General features: G+C 43.3%; 1 protein-coding gene across 1 annotated transcript in view; it reads right to left on the reverse strand.

The window, feature by feature from the left end:
• The window catches only part of LOC112248837 (protein Niban 2), a 56,700-nt gene that overhangs the window by 13,951 nt on the left and 25,554 nt on the right, over positions 1 to 17,195 (reverse strand). Inside the window, exons 3-6 of the mRNA XM_024418175.2 lie at positions 16,439 to 16,567; positions 14,612 to 14,717; positions 13,924 to 14,091; positions 2,148 to 2,263 (exon numbers count right to left, since the gene is read on the reverse strand). Of these exons, the coding sequence (XP_024273943.1) occupies positions 2,148 to 2,263; positions 13,924 to 14,091; positions 14,612 to 14,717; positions 16,439 to 16,567 (519 nt within the window). The remainder of the gene's footprint in view (positions 1 to 2,147; positions 2,264 to 13,923; positions 14,092 to 14,611; positions 14,718 to 16,438; positions 16,568 to 17,195) is intronic.

Consider the following 17,195-nt stretch of genomic DNA (forward strand, 5'->3'; position numbering starts at 1 on the left):
CGATTCAGATTCTAATCGATATACATTTTTGGGGGGGATTTGAGTCACTTTAAACTGACCAATGTGAACAAGGCTTTACTGACACAAAAGGTTAGATGTTCTGTCGGGTGTTTGACACCTCAGTGACACGTTGATATGGTATAATAACAGTATCACAGTGCACTGCTGACAGAAAAAAAGAAGAAAAAAAACATACATTTCACATTTATTGGGTCATTCTACAAAATGAGTCCCTTTGATATTTTAAATAGAAATTGTGCGTCAACATTACATATTAAAAGCTTGTTATATTAAAAGGGCACTTCACTTAATAGAACATTGAACATTCAATAAATCATATTTTTATTGAATGATTTTTTGCATGTCCCTCTGTGCACTGACTTCTAGGAAGATTTTAACCCACTTGACACCAGAATGTTTAAGCATTTTCATCAGTGTAAAGCCATAGTTATTTTGTGGTTTTGACAAAGTCATTTCTGAAAATCATTATATTTCATATTTTCAGGAAGAAAATGTCCCACATTTTAAGGTCAACCCTGTTTACGTGAACAGAACTCACATTTTAATATTGTGAAACTATTCCTTTAAAAATAAAAAAATATATACATAGCTCATTTTACTCTTTTTGTCCATTTTCTGGTGTGTCGTGGTGGGAAACTGAGTGGGTCAAGCGTAACACGTCAACCCTGTTACCCAGATAGACAGGCTAGAATTATTTGACCAATAAATAGTTTTTTTGGTGGAGCTTGCATTCAATTGTCCGTTCCTGTTGCACACAACAACCTTCCATTTCCCCTGTCACAGGGGGGTTAATGGCTGACTTAAGATGAAATCGTCAACTCTGTTACTTTATTTGGCACTTACTATAGTCATTTTTTTTTTAATGACTTGAGATTGAAAAACATGTTTTTTAATAAGTTGAACATGTGCTCTTCATGACAATGTTAAAATGATGGAGAAAGAGGAGGAAGGGAAGTGCTACTAAGGTACACAATAGCACGTTTTGGTAGATAGAAGCTGATCTTTGGTAAAAGGGGTAAATTGGTCATCAAAAAGAAAGGAAGACCAAGGCCCTCTACATATAATTAATTAAAATGCCTTTATTAGCATGGCATGTTCAATAGGACAACGTGTTTCGGCTGCATGGTCTTCGTCAGGGGTGGACGAAGATACTATGAGATACTAAGAATGATGGGTATGAGTCAAGGCCCCCAGGCCCTGATGTAGGAGCTACCGACATCACACTCACACAGACAGACAAAGACTCAGCTCTGCAGAGGGGGAGGGGCACAGTGAGCTCATGCCCACAGGATGCTGTGTCACCAGGGCAGGGGGCATAGTGACATCATCTCTCAGCTGGACTCTACATCCCTGATTGTATCCCAAATTATACCCTATTCCCTACATAGACCCATTTGGCTCTGGTCAAAAGTAGTGCACTACAGTGCACTAAGAAAGTATTCAGACCCCTCAACTTTTTCCACATTGTTACGTTACAGCTAGGGATGCGCAATATAGAAATGGGTAAGCATATCGAAAACAGACGATATTAGGTACAAATGCTAACATCGGCCTGATGTCTAGTTTACTGCCGATGTCAAAGCTGACGTGCATAACTATATAATGTAGGTAGATTATGTAATGACGGCACGAAAAATATAGCTCTACACGTGCAACATAGCATTCCTAACCTAGCCCACAATGTCTGCTGTGTGTATCGAGCAGTCATTTGAAAGAGTAAAAACATTTCAGCGAGACAACTCAAAGGCGAAATCCATTCACGCCAAGATAATGGAATTCATTGCCCTTGACAATCAACCGTTCTCTGTTGTGGATGATGTTGGCTTTCGCCAACTGGTCGAGCACCCCGAGCCCCGGTACACACTACTGATTAGGCGCTATTTTTCAGATGTTGCCTTGTGTTGTTGAAACGCACATCCATGGAGCTACTTGCTATGGGCGTCACTGCTATTAGCTTCACAACTGACATTTGGTCCAGCGATGTCAGCCCCATTAGCATGCAGAGCCTGACAGCACAGTGGGTGGATGAGGACTTCGTACTGAAGAAAGCTCAAGAATGTGCTGTTATATAGGGAATAGGGTGCCATTTGGGACACAGCCACTGTCATTGGCTGTGCCATCCTTACCTGTGGAGGTGCGCCACACATCATCTCCCAGGTGCCATACTGCCCATGGGCCTGGCGAAAAAGCCTCACTGAGTCTGTGAAGGCTGGCGTCTGCACCTTACTCTCCTCCAACAAACCTATGGGGTAACCACAGAGGATCAGCATTGTTAGTGGAAGTGGACATTGTGAAGGTTGATTTGAAAACATTGTAAAAGTTTGATAATTTATCATAAAATCAGCACTAGCCTGGTCAAGCAGACTGACTGCTGTGCTCACATTTCAAACCAAATTGTGACTGGTTCCACCAGGCTAATCTCAATTGAAATCTTGAATTCAGGTTTGACAGAAATATACTTGAAAATTAGTTTCCATGCATTCCTAGAGTCTGTTGCAACTTGTGCAGAAAGAGAACTGTCTAGTACAGTGCATTTGGAAAGTATTCAGACACCTTTTTTCCACATTAAGACTAAAGTAACACTCTGATTAAATAAAAACGCACTCTACACACAATATCCCATAATGACAAAGTGAAAACTGGGTTTAAGAAATGTTTGCAAATGTATTCCAAATAAAAAAAATAGAAATACATTATTTACATAAGTATTCAGATCCTTCGATACGAGACTTAAAAATGAGCTCAGCTGCATCCTGTTTCCATTGCTCATCCTTGAGATGTTTCTACAACTTGACATGCGTCCACATGTGATAAATTAAATTGATTGGACATGATTTGGAAAGGCACACACTCCTCTACATAAATTCCCACAGTAACCAGCGCATGTCAGGGCAAAAACCAAGCCATGAAGTCGAAGCAATTGTCCATAGAGCTCTGAGACAGAATTGTGTCGAGGCAGAGATCTGGGGAAGGATACCAAAACATTTATGGAGCATTGAAGGTCCCCAAGAACACAGCGGCCTCCAATATTCTTAAATAGAGAAAGTTTGGAGTTTGGAACCACAAAGACCCTTCCTAGAGCTGGCTGCGCGGCCTAACTGAGCAATCAGGTTAGAAGGGTCTTGGTCAGGGAGGTGACCAAGAACCCGATGGTCACTCTGACAGCTCTTGATGAAAACCTGCTGCAGAGTGCTCAGAACCTCAGACAGGGTGGCCTAGCCAGAGTGGCCTAGCCAGAGCCCGGACTTGAACCCGATCAAACATCTCTGGAGAGACCTGAAAATAGCTGTGCAGCAACTCTCCCCATCCAACCTGACAGAGCTTGAGTGAATCTGCAGAAAGGAATGGGAGAAAGTCCCCAAATACAGGTGTGCCAAGCTTGTAGCATCATACCCAAGAAGATGCCAAAGGTGCATCAACAAAGTACTGAGTAAAGTGTCTGAATACTTGTGTAAATGTGATAAATGTTTTTTATTATTTGTAAATGTGCAAACATTTCTAAAAACCTGTTTTTGCTTTGTCATTATGGGGTATTGTGTGTAGACTGATGAGGGGAAAAAAACAATTGAATCAGTTTTCGAATAAGGCTGTAACATAACAAAATGTGGGAAAAGTCAATGGGTCTGAATACTTTCTGAATGCACTGTACGTGGACCAAGGGTCACCATCTAAATATGGAGGGAAGAGTGACAGTCATACGCAATGACCACACCACATACACTCTGTAAAGTCAACTGGATCATTCTCATGTCACGAGTGGCAAGGGTTATTTATCAGAGTTTTGCCACCATGGCAACTCAGGGAGATTCCACATTATCCATCTTTAGGGAAGTAAATTATTGTCCTCCCCCCCAAAAAAGTAAATACATTTTTTTTTTTTTTAAATCACCCAATCATTTTCCAAATATTGAAGTAGTAGCTACACAAAGTGCCAGTAATCGCATGATAACTGTACATGTTGTTTTGGCAACAGGGTTTGTTTTGATGGCAAAGGTAAAGCATCTTCGTTGGGCCAGAGTGACTGGTGAACAAGGCTACATCTAATAGATGGTGCGCACACACACACACACACACACACACACACACACACAAACCTCCCTCTTAGATCATCTCCACCTCTACTGAAAGAGTCAACCTGAAGAATTTATTAATGTATCCAGCTGTTGTTTGGATCAGGAATCAGACTCTGGTATGTAGACTCACCATCCAAACATACAGTGCATTCGGAAACTATTAAGACCCCTTGACTTTTCCTACGTTACAGCCTTATTCTAAAATGTATTAAATTGTTTCCCCCCCCCCTCATCAATCTACACAAAAATACCTCAATGACAAAGCAAAAAGTTTTTTTAGAATTCTTTGTACATTTCAACAACAACAAAAAAATCGGACCATTTACTCAGTACTTTGTTGAAGCACCTTTGGCAGCGATTACAGCCTTGTGTCTTCTTGGGTATGACGCTACAAGCTTGGCACACCTGTATTTGGGGAGTTTCTTCCATCATTCTCTGCAAATCCTTTCAAGCTCTGTCAGGTTAGATGGGGAGCGTTGCTGCACAGATATTTTCAGGTCTCTCCAGAGATGTTTGATCAGGTTCAAGTACGGGCTCTGGCTGGGCCACTCAAGGACATTCAGAGACTTGTCCCAAAGCCACTCCTGTGTTGCATTGGCTGTGTGCTTAGGGTCGCTGTCCTGTTGGAAGGTGAACCTTCACCCCAGTCTGAGGTCATGAGTGCTCTGGAGCAGGTTTTCATCAAGGATCTCTCTGTACTTTGCCCCGTTCATCTTTCCCTCGATCCTGACTCGTCTCCCAGTCCCTGCCGCTGAAAAACATCCACACAGCATGATGCTGCCACCAACTTGCTTCACCCTAGGGATGGTGCCAGGTTTCCTCTAGAGGTGACGCTTGGTATTCAGGCCAAAGAGTTCAATCTTGGGTTTCATCAGACCAGAGAGTCTGTTTCTCATGGTCTGAGTGTTTGGGTGACTTTTGGCAAACTCCAAGCAGGCGGTCATGTGCCTTTTACTGAGGAGTGGCTTCCGTCTGGCCACTCTACCATAAAGGCCTGATTGGGGGAGTTCTGCAGAGAATGTACTCCCATCTCCACAGAGGAACTCTGGAGCTCTGTCAGAGCGACCATCGGGTTCTTGGTCACCTCCATGACCAATACCATTCTCCCCCAATTGCTCAGTTTCCCTGGGCAGCCAGCTCTAGGAAGAGTCTTGGTGGTTCCAAACTTCTTCCATTTAAGAATGGAGGAGGATATTGTTCTTGGGGACCTTCAATGCTGCAGACATTTTTTGGTACCCTTCCCCAGATCTGTGCATTGACACAATCCTGTCTCGGAGCTCTACGGACAATTTATTCGACCTCGTGGCTTGGTTTTTTCTCTGACATGCACTGTCAACTGTGGGACCTTATATAGACATGTGTGTACATTTCCAAATCATGTCCAATCAATTGAATTTACCCCAGATGGACTCCAATCAAGTTGTATACACATCAAGGATGATCAATGGAAACAGGATGCACCCGAGCTCAATTTCAAGTCTCATAGCAAAGGGTCTGAATACTTATGTAAATAAGGGTTTTTCATTTTTTTATAAATTTGCAAAAAAAATCTAAAAACCTGTTTTCCTTTTGTCATTATGGGATATTGTGTGTAGATGGCTTAAATAAAAACAAACTCAATTTTAGAATAAGTCTAATGCAACAAAATGTGGAAAAAGTCAAGGGGTCTGAATACTTTCTGAATGCACTGTACTTTACATGAGGAGAGAGCTAGTCTAACAGCATCAGAACAAATCATGTGAAATCCTGTCTTGTGATAAAAATGGGGAATTCATAAATTAACTCTAGCCTTGACAAAGACAGGAAGTATGTTGTGCAGGGTGGGGGAGTGAGTGGGCTGTGTGAGTGAGAGTGGGGCCTGGGAGTATGAATTAGGGGGAGGAGTAGAGCTTCTAGCTACAGGCAGGAAGTCCACAGCCCCAGACTACCTCCCTCTCTGAAAGCTGTGTGTGTGTGTGTGTGTGTGTGTGTGTGTGTGTGTGTGTGTGTGTGTGTGTGTGTTGAAAGAGTGTGAGGGTAGGAGCCAGGTCATTTATCTTGGCTCTGCCTCATGAGAACGTGGAGGGGATTTTTGCCAGCCCAATAAAGTCTGTACCCCAGATCTAAAGTCAAACTAGACTAAAAGACACGTTTATGCTGAAATTCCAGTACCGTATATCAATTGATCAGCATCTGTAGAGAAATAATGGCCTGGTCAGTTTGAGGCTGGTTGTGGTTCAGCAACACCTCCTTATAGTGAGTAGTGTTGTGTGAGTTTTTTTTATTTTTAATAGTCTGCTTTGTTGTCAGAGGGTCCAGCTTCAGAGCTGACTATGGATATTTTAATCAACTTAAAAATCCCTATATCATAATGCTTTTCGGACATGGTGATCATAGCTGCTTTTCTAGGCATTGCAACGTTTTCCAGATCATATACAGTCCTACAGTGTGGTTTTCCATAAAGAAATATCATATTCTCGAGTTGGACAAAGTAACATGATCACAACTGTCAATGTAGACAGAGGTCAATAGAAACCACTGACAGATACAAATCAAATGGTATTTGTCACATGCGTCGAATACAACAGCTGTAGACTTTACAGTGAAATGCTTTCTTTCGAGCCCTTTCCCAACAATGCAGTTAAAAAGTAAGAAAATTAACAAATAGATAAAGAAAATAGAAACAGAATAACAATAAAGATGCAATTCACAAGGAGTACCGGTACAAGGTTGTTGGGGTGAATGAGGTAATATGTACAGTATATGTAGGTTTGGTTAGGTAATTGAAGTACTGTGTACATGTAGGTCGGCGGTAAAAAGCAGAACGTTTGGGTAGCAGTTTAAAATGAACTTTTCAGCAGTCTTATGGCTTGGGGGTAGAAGCTGTTCAGAGTCTTGTTGGTTCCATACTTGGTGCATTGGTAACGCTTGCTGTGTGGTAGCAGAGAAAACAGACTGACTTGGGTGGCTGTAGTCTGACAATTTTTAGGGCCTTCCTCTGACACCACCTGGTATAGAGGCAGGGAGCTCGGCCCCAGTGATGTACTGGGACGAACGCACTACCCTCTGTAGTGCATTGCGTTTGGATGCCGAGCTGTTGCCATACCAAGCGGTGATGCAGCCAGTGATGATGCTCTCAATGGTGCAGTTTTAGAACTTTTTGAGGATCTGAGGGCCCATATCAAATCATTTCAGACTCCCGAGGGGGAAGAAGAGTTGTCCTGTCCTCTTCACGACTGTGTTTGGGCCACGATAGATCCTTAGTGATAGGTCCATACCACCCTGCATCCCACTGCTGGCTTACCTCTGAAGCTAAGCTGTGTTGGCCCTGGTCAGTCACTGGATGCTGCAGGAAGTGGTGTTGGAGGACCAGTAGGAGGCACTAAAGAAATCATCCCCAGCTTCCAGTTGGCTCATTCATCCACACTCCTCTCCCCTATAACTATTCCCCAGGTCGTTGCTGTAAATGAGAATGTGTTCAGTCAACTTACCTAGTAAAATGCAAAAAAAAGTGATGTGGACACCGAGGAACTTGAAGCTCTCGACCGTCTCCACTACAGCCCCATCGATGTGAATGGGGGCGTGCTCGGCCCTCCGTTTCCCTTCTACAACCTCATCAATGTTGGCTATTCCTGCCACTCCCCACCATGCTAACTTCAGTCTGCATGAGTCCTAGGTTGTGTCCCAAATGGCACCACATTCCCTATATAGTGCACTACATACATTGGGAACAGGGTGCCATTTGGAACACAGCCCTAGTGCTGGACATAAGCGATGAATGAGGAGTAAATCCTATGGCCCCTGAAGGTGAAGTCTTCATTCATGGTCAGCAGGGTGTCCGTCTGCTGGACAGGGTCCCTCTGTGTTCGGCCCCTAGCCCCCAGCCTGCTCTAGGAAGGAGGGTGGGGGTGGGTAGAGCCAAAGCAGGGCGGACCGCCTGAGGAAATTAATTGCCGCCACATACCAGACTTTATTGAGCCTGCAGTCTAAACATCGAGCTACAGAGCAGTTGTTCATACACTGCTCTGACTGACCACTCAGGGTTTGACTACATGAAGACATGCATGTTTCAAATGGCACCCTATTCCCTATATAGGGCACTATAGGTCCTGGTCAAAAGTTGTGCACTATTTAGGGAACAGTGTGCCATTTGGGAAGCGCACATGACGTAACCTTTACAGAATCACAACATTGTGGTCCCCTTCTTTATGAGGCTCAGGCTGGAGCTTCTACACATTGTATACACTTAATGATGTGTTGTTTTTAGGTTGGCCTGTGTCTTTGCTCTGGTCATACAAGGCTACAGGGACATATCAAATAGTACTTGGAGTATTTGCCTCGTGCTACAGAAAATGGAGATGGACTAATGTTCTATGGGCTGATCTGGCTCGGGAGAAGGCAAACTTATAGTACTTAAAGTGAGTACAAATGTGAATTTTGGGGCATGATCTAGACCAGTGTTTCCCAACTCCGGTCCTCGAGTACCCCCCAACTGTACATATTTTTTGTTGCGGCCCCCAAGCACAACTGATTCTACTTGTCAACTAAGTTGAATCAGGTGTTTTTGTCCAGGGCTACAACAAAAATGTGTGCTGTTGGGGGTACTCAAGGACCGGAGTTGGGAAACACTGATTCTAGACTCCTTGATATGACAGAAAGAAAGAGCTGTACATCTGTGGAAGCCCTGGCCGCCAGGCAGATGAGATCTTTCACTGAGGACAAAATCGGATTAGAAAAGTAACAAAGTTGTGTCGGTCGAGAATCCCAAGAATGACAGCTGCCTGCTAACAGATTCCTTTACCAAGTTCACTCTATCGAGTTAGAGCTTGTTACATGTAACCATTTGCCTAAAAAAGGGGTCTACGGAAAGCCCCTGGTGCCTGTCAACTCCTTCATTATCTCATCACCTCAACCAAGAACATGTTGCCAGCTCATGCCTCGAGTTTGGGCTAATTTGCCTGCCGACCCTGACTTGTTAGGTCACACAACAAACTGTCCGCCCACTCACATACTCCCTCACAGACTGTGCTTAGCATGCCTACTAACAACTCAATTAAGTCACATAATAACTTCTATTAAGCCATCACAGATTTTGGAATGGGAGTGCTTAGTAAGTCAATCCATGTGCTTTGACTGACCCATGTCAATCCCAAAAGGCACTCTGTTCCCTATAGTGCACCACGTTTGACCAAGGTGTTCATATGAACCCTCTTACTCCTCTCCCACAACATTCAACTCCCCCTGGAGTACTATCAAAAGGCACTGTGAGTCCTGTGTTGAGGAGTACCAGAGCATGTGAGTCAGAGGGAGCCTTCCTCTCTCTCTCTTCTGTTCTCCATCTCTGGTTGTGTTGACTGCCTGGTCTGGACCACTGACAGCTAGCTCACCTGTCCATGTACAGTGCACGCAGAGCGAACTCCAGCAGCAGGTAGGGTCGCCCACAGCCAGATCTAGGTTCGACTACCCTTTGAAATCATTTACAAATACTTCATCTGTGCTTGATTGAGCTCGCCTTGCTTCATGGACCAATGGAATAGTCCCTAACCCTTCCCATCTGGCAGGCTAAAGCAAACGCAGGAAATATTTCAACGATTTCAAATAGTACTTTAACCCAGGTCCCGTCACAGCTGCTCCCTAATAACAGAGTAGCCATAACTCAAACAGGGGGAGAGATATGAGTGAGGTAGTTTACATTGTAGCAGTGTGAAGTACACTGACTGGTGGTGAAGTGAAGTCATCTGAACCCACTCATCCCAGGCATTGTGGATTCTAGCTGTTCTCTGCTCACCAGCCTCACCGTTTCATGATGGCTCCCATGTTTCTCATGCAAGATCCTATCCACATATGGGTAAAATAAAAGAGCTTAGTAGGTGTTGCAGTCCAGTACATTATGTTAACTAACTTCTAGGGACCTATTGATAGTGTCTTGGGTCGGTTAGGGCAGCCATGTTGGCTCTGAAGAGCCATGCAACGACAATGCTGGTACAGCCTAAAGTATAACTACATATATTATACATAGTTCTATGGTTTTGGCATGACTTCATTGGGCATGCATCCGCTTCTCTACAGTATAATTAGCAACCACAGCACACGATCATTGACATCTGCAGTAACATACAGTTAGTTAGCTGTAATATCTTCAAGTGGACTGAGTCAGAAACTCCAGTGGATGTTGCATTGGAAAGGTTTTGACTATGGAATAGACTGCACGTGATGTCGGCTGTTTACCTGGTCCCAGTAACGACAGCAGAGACATTTTGCCGGGAGTACCTGCCTGCCACTCTTAACTGTCCGTTTTGTTGTACCGCCTGGTGAGCTGCCACTGACTTCTGCCCATATTTCTGAACTTACATGAAACAGTATGTCACACACATGATTCCCTATATTTAAGTTTGAGAACGGGTATGTAAAACTACAGGTTTAACATTGACAGGCACTTGTCTGTGCATGTGTCACACGGTCTTATTTACAATTCGGTGCATTGTGAAGGGCAGACAAAAGGTTGGATAAATCAGAGCCTAGACTCATCCACAGGCATGAAATACAAGCAAACAAAGCTAAACAATGGAAAAAGAGGAAGACTGTCGGAAGGGCAACACATCTAAAGTTAGGGAGTAACCAATGAATATGTCAACTAGTGATGCATCTTGCAAAATGGAAAATTGACTTCACAGTGAAGTTGAAAGGTTATTACTGCAAGGCATATTTTATGTTGATTCAACCTCCAGAACATCAACAACTAGTCTAGCTACATAACCAAACCAAAAAGGGGTGCTTTTTGCATCCCTTTGATATTTGAAGTGGAAATTGTGCACAAATATTGCATTTTAAAAAAGCCTGCTCTATATTAAAGTGCCCTTTAATATAGAGCACATGGACAATTCTATAACTCGGACTTGCTAAAACTCAAATATATCTTCTGACTTTAAAGCTTGCTAAAGTGCCAACATTTCTCAGAGTTTTCACCGTCATTGTAAGGGCTGTTATTGTTTGGTTTCTTTGACTACAGTGAGTGATTTCATGTGGTTGGTGATTCATTTCAGGTTAATAAAAATGTGTCCCTCATTTTAAGGCCAACCTTGTTTCGTGAACTGAACTCTCGTTTTAATATGGCGAAACTATTCCTTTAAATACAATGATAAATTCAAATGAAACATTGAACGTCTAATAGTACAATCATAGTGTAAAAGCAGGTGAGCTGGTTTGGCAAAAAAACAAACATATGTGGTTGAAAACTGAGCAGGTCGAGCATAACATGTCAGCCCTGTTACCCATAGATACAGACTAGAAATGTTTTTAAATTGAATAGTCCCTCCCTGTTGCACAGAACAAACTTCCATTCCCCCTGTCACAAGGGGATTTATGGCTTAAGATAAAGTAACAGGGTTGACAATCTTATTTGGCCTTTAATATGCACTTACTATAGTCCTTTTATCATTTAACCTCGAGCTAAACACTTCATGCTCTACTTCGAGGCAATCAACCTGGGTCCTCCAATGAGGACCCCCACTGCTGAAGAGGACCGTGAGCACTCGATCTCTGTGGCAGACGTAAGTAAGACTTTCAAGCGTGTGAACACTCGCAAAGCACCTGCACCAGATGGTAACTCTGGCCGTGTCCTCAGAGCTTGCGCAGACCAGTTGGCTGGAGTGATTAAGGACATATTCAACCTTTCCCTGTGATCCTTCAAGATTTTCACCATTTTCCCTGTACCCAAACAAACAAAGGTGACCCTGTAGCACTCATTTCCATCATCATGAAGTGCTTTGAGAGGCTGGTCAAGGACCACATCTGCTCCATCTTACCTTACACCCTGGGCCTAGTACAGTTTGCATACCGTCACAACAGATCTAAGGATGAAGCAATCGTCATTACTCTGCACAATGCCCTGTCCCACCTGGACAAGAGGAATACTGTACATATGTGCCAATGCTTTTTGTTGAATACAGCCCAGCTTTCAACACCATAGTCCCCTCCAGGCATGTCACTAAGCTCAAGGCCCTGGGTATGAACACCTCCCTCTGCAACTGGATCCTGGACTTCCTGACAGGCAGACCCCAGGTGCTAAGGTTAGGCAACAACACCTCCGCCACGCTGACTCAAAACGGGGGGCCCCCCAGGGGTGTGTGCTCAGTGCCCTCCTGTACACCCGTGACAACGCACGACTCGCAACACCATCATTAAGTTTGCCAACGACATGGCGGTGGTGGGCCTGAATGCCAAGTCAGCCTACAGAGAGGAGGTTAAACAGCCTCTCCCTCAACGTCAGCAAAACCAAGGAGCTTGATCGAGTATTTTTTTAATCATTCTGCTTAAAACATGTAAATAAATTATGCCTTGGTGGGGTGGGCGGGATATGTTGTATTGATGAAGCTCTTTATTTGTACGTTTTTGAATTTGCGAACATGGAGACATTGACATCAATACAACATATCCAGCCCTTTATCCCCCCCACCAAGGCATAATTTATTTACATGTTTTTAAGCAGAATGATTAAAAAAATACCATTTAAATTAAATAAATAATATACACAAAAGAGAAAATACAATGAATCAAATAAATTAGGTCTCACAATAACAATGGAATCTTATCTGCACACTGTAGCCAGTGACATAACTGCCTATACTGAAATAAAATGATAGTTATTCTCCACTAGCAGCTCAAATACCATCTGGCCAATACAGCGTCCCCAGTCCTGGCCCCAGAGACCAAAGGGGGTACAAATCCCCGCCCCTGCATCCAACGCATTCGACTCCAGACAGAAGTTTGGTAACGAGTTAGTACGCCCCCATTGACATTGACGGGGCTGTAGTTGAGAGGGTGAAAAGCTTCAAGTTCTTCAGCATGCACATCAAAGAGGACCTGACATGGACCAAGCACGCCAACACCGTAGAGAAGCCAGCGCAACAGCGCCTATTCAACCTCAGGCTACTTAAGAAAATCAGGGAGTACAGGAGGGGGCTGATCACACCCCCCCCGAAGGCCCCCGTGTTGAGAGTCAGCTAGGCGGAGGTGGCCCTCAGATCCTCAAGATGTTCTACAGCTGCACCACGAGAGCATCTTGACAGACTGCATCACCGCCTGGTATGGCAACGCCCTCAACCGCAAGGCTCTACAGAGGGTGGTGTGCAGGCGTCCCAAAACTTCACTGGGGGCAAGCTCCCTGTCCTCCAAGGCATCTACACCAGGCGGTGTTTGAGGAAGGCCCAAAAGGTTATGAAGGAATCCAGTCACCCGAGCGATTGACTGTTCACTCTGCTACAGCTTCTATCACCTTCAGACTGTTGAACAGATATCCTTAGCGGTCTCCCTGAACAGTCCTGCACCTTGTGACTATTACACCCTTGAGACCATCTTCACCTTAGAGACTATTTGCACTCTCCACACATCCAACCCTTACACACACATACCACACATTGCGTGCAGCTGCATTCTGAATGGATGATTACTTGTGTGCTGCCAGCTGTGGGCATGTGGGCAGGGTTGAAACAAACCTAACCTTAATTTACGTCGTGATGCAGTCAAGACTGACCTTTTGACCAAAATTATCCTATTTACACTTAGTAGTGAATTTTGTCAGTAGAACAAAACTTTATGATTCATATCAATGCCTCATGGGCTGTTTTCAAAAATTTAGTTTAGGGGCAGTTGCTCTTTAAGTTTAACAGATGCTCTTTATGACAGACTTAAAATGAGGTGAATTGGTGGAATGACCCTAAGATCTGTGGAATTTTGTGTTTAATATGTGCTCCACTACCACATAATTAAATGTGAATTATAGGATTTTTATGGGCTCTACAGTGTGTCTAGGTTTGAATGTTTGTTGAATGTTTGTGTAGGTTTTACTCACCATCATTGGTATGTCTCACGCAGTCCTGAAAAACTGCATGCCACTTCTTCTGCTCTTTCTCCGTTACCACACAGAAGTAGTAGTGGCGGGCATACGGGTGCCACAGGATCAGAAGGAACTCGGTGGCACACTTCAGGAAGGGAGTGTTGCCCACTTTAGCCTTTACATCTGAAACACACGCATTCCTCTATCAGTCGGTGTCCACATCGCCCTTTCTGCATGGTTTTGGAATCATACACTCACACTGAAAACAACTTAAAGGCCCAGTATAGTCAAAAAGCAGATTTTACTGTGTTTTATATGGTAGTTGGTGCGGCAGGTTAGCCTAGTGGTTAGAGTGTTGGACTAGTAACCGGAAGGTTGCAAGTTCAAACCCCGAGCTGACAAGGTACACATCTGTCGTTCTCCCTCTGAACAGGCAGTTAACCCACTGTTCCTAGGCCATCATTGTTCTTAACTGACTTGCCTAGTTAAATGAAGGTAAAAATAAAAAGTAACACTGTGAAATTGAGAAACATGATCACACCTATAGCCTCAAGTTCTTCAGAACATCAAATGACATTGAGATGTTCATAATCAGGACAGTATTAAGCCTTCCAATTTAATGGATTATATATGACAATTGGGTGAGCAGTTGCAACATGTGCCTCACGCCCACCCCTGGTTTTCAGCCGTAACATGTTCTCACCGGGTAGGCTATTGTTGAGTAGCTCCAGGTACTGATCCATTGAGGTCAGCACTTTGTATCCGGCACAGTTGATGGTTCCCTTGGGGTGCAGCCCTCTCTCATGAGACTGGACAGGAACACAAGGACATGGTAGACTTAAGAGAATGATACTTATATAGTCGCAGATAGAGATATAGTAGCATTTTATTAGCTAATACGGACATAAAATAAACCATCATAATGCAACTGAGCTAAGGTGTGTGTGTATATTATATATATAAATATATATCACACACACACAACCAGTCAAAAGTTTGGACACACCTGTTTATTTTTACTACATTCTAAATTGTAGAACAATAGTGAAGACATCAAAACTATGAAATGACACATATGGAATCATGTAGTAATAAAAAAAAAGTGTTAAACAAATCAAAAAATATTTGAGATTCTTCAAAGTAGCCACACTTTGCCTTGATGACAGCTTTGCACACTCTTGGCATTCTCTCAACCAGCGTCACCTGGAATGCTTTTCCAACAGTTTTGAAGGTGTTCCCACATATACTGAGAACTTGTTGGCTGCCTTTCTTTCACTCTGCGGTCCAACTCATCCCAAACCATCTCAATTGGGTTGAGGTCGGGACCTGTGGAGGCAAGGTCATCTGATGCAGCACTCCATCAATATCCTTGGTTAAAAGCCCTTACACAGCCTGGAGTTGTGTTTTGGGTCATTGTCCTGTTGAAAAACAAATGATAGTCCCACAAAGCGCAAACCAGAGGGGATGATGTATTGCTGCAGAATGCTGTGGTAGCCATGCTGGTTAAGTGTGTTTTGAATTCAAAATGAATCACAGTGTCACCAGTGTCACCAGCAAAGCATCCCCATCCCATCACACCTCCTCCTCCATGCTTCATGATGGGAACCACACATGCGGAGAACATTCTTTCACCTACTCTGCGTCTCACACGTTTGGAACCAAAAATCTCTAATCTGGACTCACTAGACCAAAGGACAGATTTCCCCGGTCTAATGTCCATTGCTCATGTTTCTTGGCCCAAGCAAGTCTCTTCTTCTTATTGGTGTCCTTTAATAGTAGTCACTTTGCAGCAATTCGACCATGAAGGCCTGATTCAAGCAATCTCCTTTGAACAGTTGATGTTGAGATGTGTCTGTCACTTGAAATCTGTGAAGCATTTATTTGGGCTGCAATCTGAGGTGCAGTTAACTCTAATCAACTTATCCTCTGCAGCAGAGGTAACTCTGGGTCTTCCTTTCCTGTGGCGGTCTTCATGAGAGCCAATGTCATCATAACGCTTGATGGTTTTTGCGACTGTACTTAAAGAAACTTTCAAAGTTCTTGAAATGTTCCATATGGACTGACCTTCATGTCTTAAAGTAATGGACTGTCATTTCTCTTTGCTTATTTGAGCTGTTCTCACCATAATATGGACTTGGTCTTTTACCAAATAGGGCCATCTTTTGTATACCCCCCTATCTTGTCACAACACAACTAATTGTGTCAAACACATAAAGAAGGAAACAAATTCCACAAATGAACTTTTAACATGGTACACCTGCTACCTCAGGAAGCTGGTTGATAGAATTCCAAGAGTGTACAAAGCTGTCATCAAGGCAAAGGGTGGCTATGTTGAAGAATCTCAAATTATTCCATATATGTTACTTCATAGTTTTGAGATCTTCTCTATTATTCTACAATATAGAAAATAGTAAAAAATAAAGAAAACCCCTAGAATCAGTAGGTGTGTCAAACCTTTTGACTAAGTACACTGTGTGTGTGTGTGTGTGTGTGTATAAACGTGGGACATTTGAATTAAATTCTCCCGTACCGCTTTGTTGTCATAGTAGTTCATGTTGTAGGAGTCAGGAACGAAGAGGAAACGGTTTCTCCATTTCTTGTTCTCCTCCAGAAACTGGAACAGAGCTCCAGAGAAGATGGACCTATTCTCCAGCGGGGCCTGAGTGGGACAGACAGGGGAATCAGTACACATCCCAATGATGACTGGCATGAACGGACATCACCTCTGTGTGGATAGAGCCATATTCATGGGCAGTACATTTTTACGTCAACGATAAATTCCATGATTTTGTAATACTCCAGAAAGCCAAGGAGTGGCCTAAAACTTTTAGCCTTTGCGTTCCTTTAGAAACATCAGGCATACTTATACTGCATGCCATGTGTGATACTACTGTGTATACGTGATATCTCAACTGTAGCCTAGACACTGGAGTAGTGTTGTTTAGTTTACCCAATCATAAGCCCACCCAGTCAGTATTGTTGTTCTCAGGAAAACAGCAGGCATTTCTCAAGAACCTCACTTACTCACCACAAACAACTTGTATCCCAAATGACACCCTATTAATCTTGATAGTTGTACAGTCGTCTCAAATAAAACTGAAGGATGTTACTCTGGACCCTGACCTCTCTTTTGACGAACATATCAAGACTGTTTCAAGGACAGCTTTTTTTTCATCTACGTAACATTGCAAAAATCAGAAACTTTCTGTCCAAAAATGATAAAGAAAAATGTATTCATGCTTTTGTTATTTATAGGTTAGACTTCTGAAATGCTCTACTTTCCGGCT

Source organism: Oncorhynchus tshawytscha, linkage group LG04, assembly GCF_018296145.1.
Source record: "Oncorhynchus tshawytscha isolate Ot180627B linkage group LG04, Otsh_v2.0, whole genome shotgun sequence".
NCBI lineage: Eukaryota > Metazoa > Chordata > Actinopteri > Salmoniformes > Salmonidae > Oncorhynchus > Oncorhynchus tshawytscha.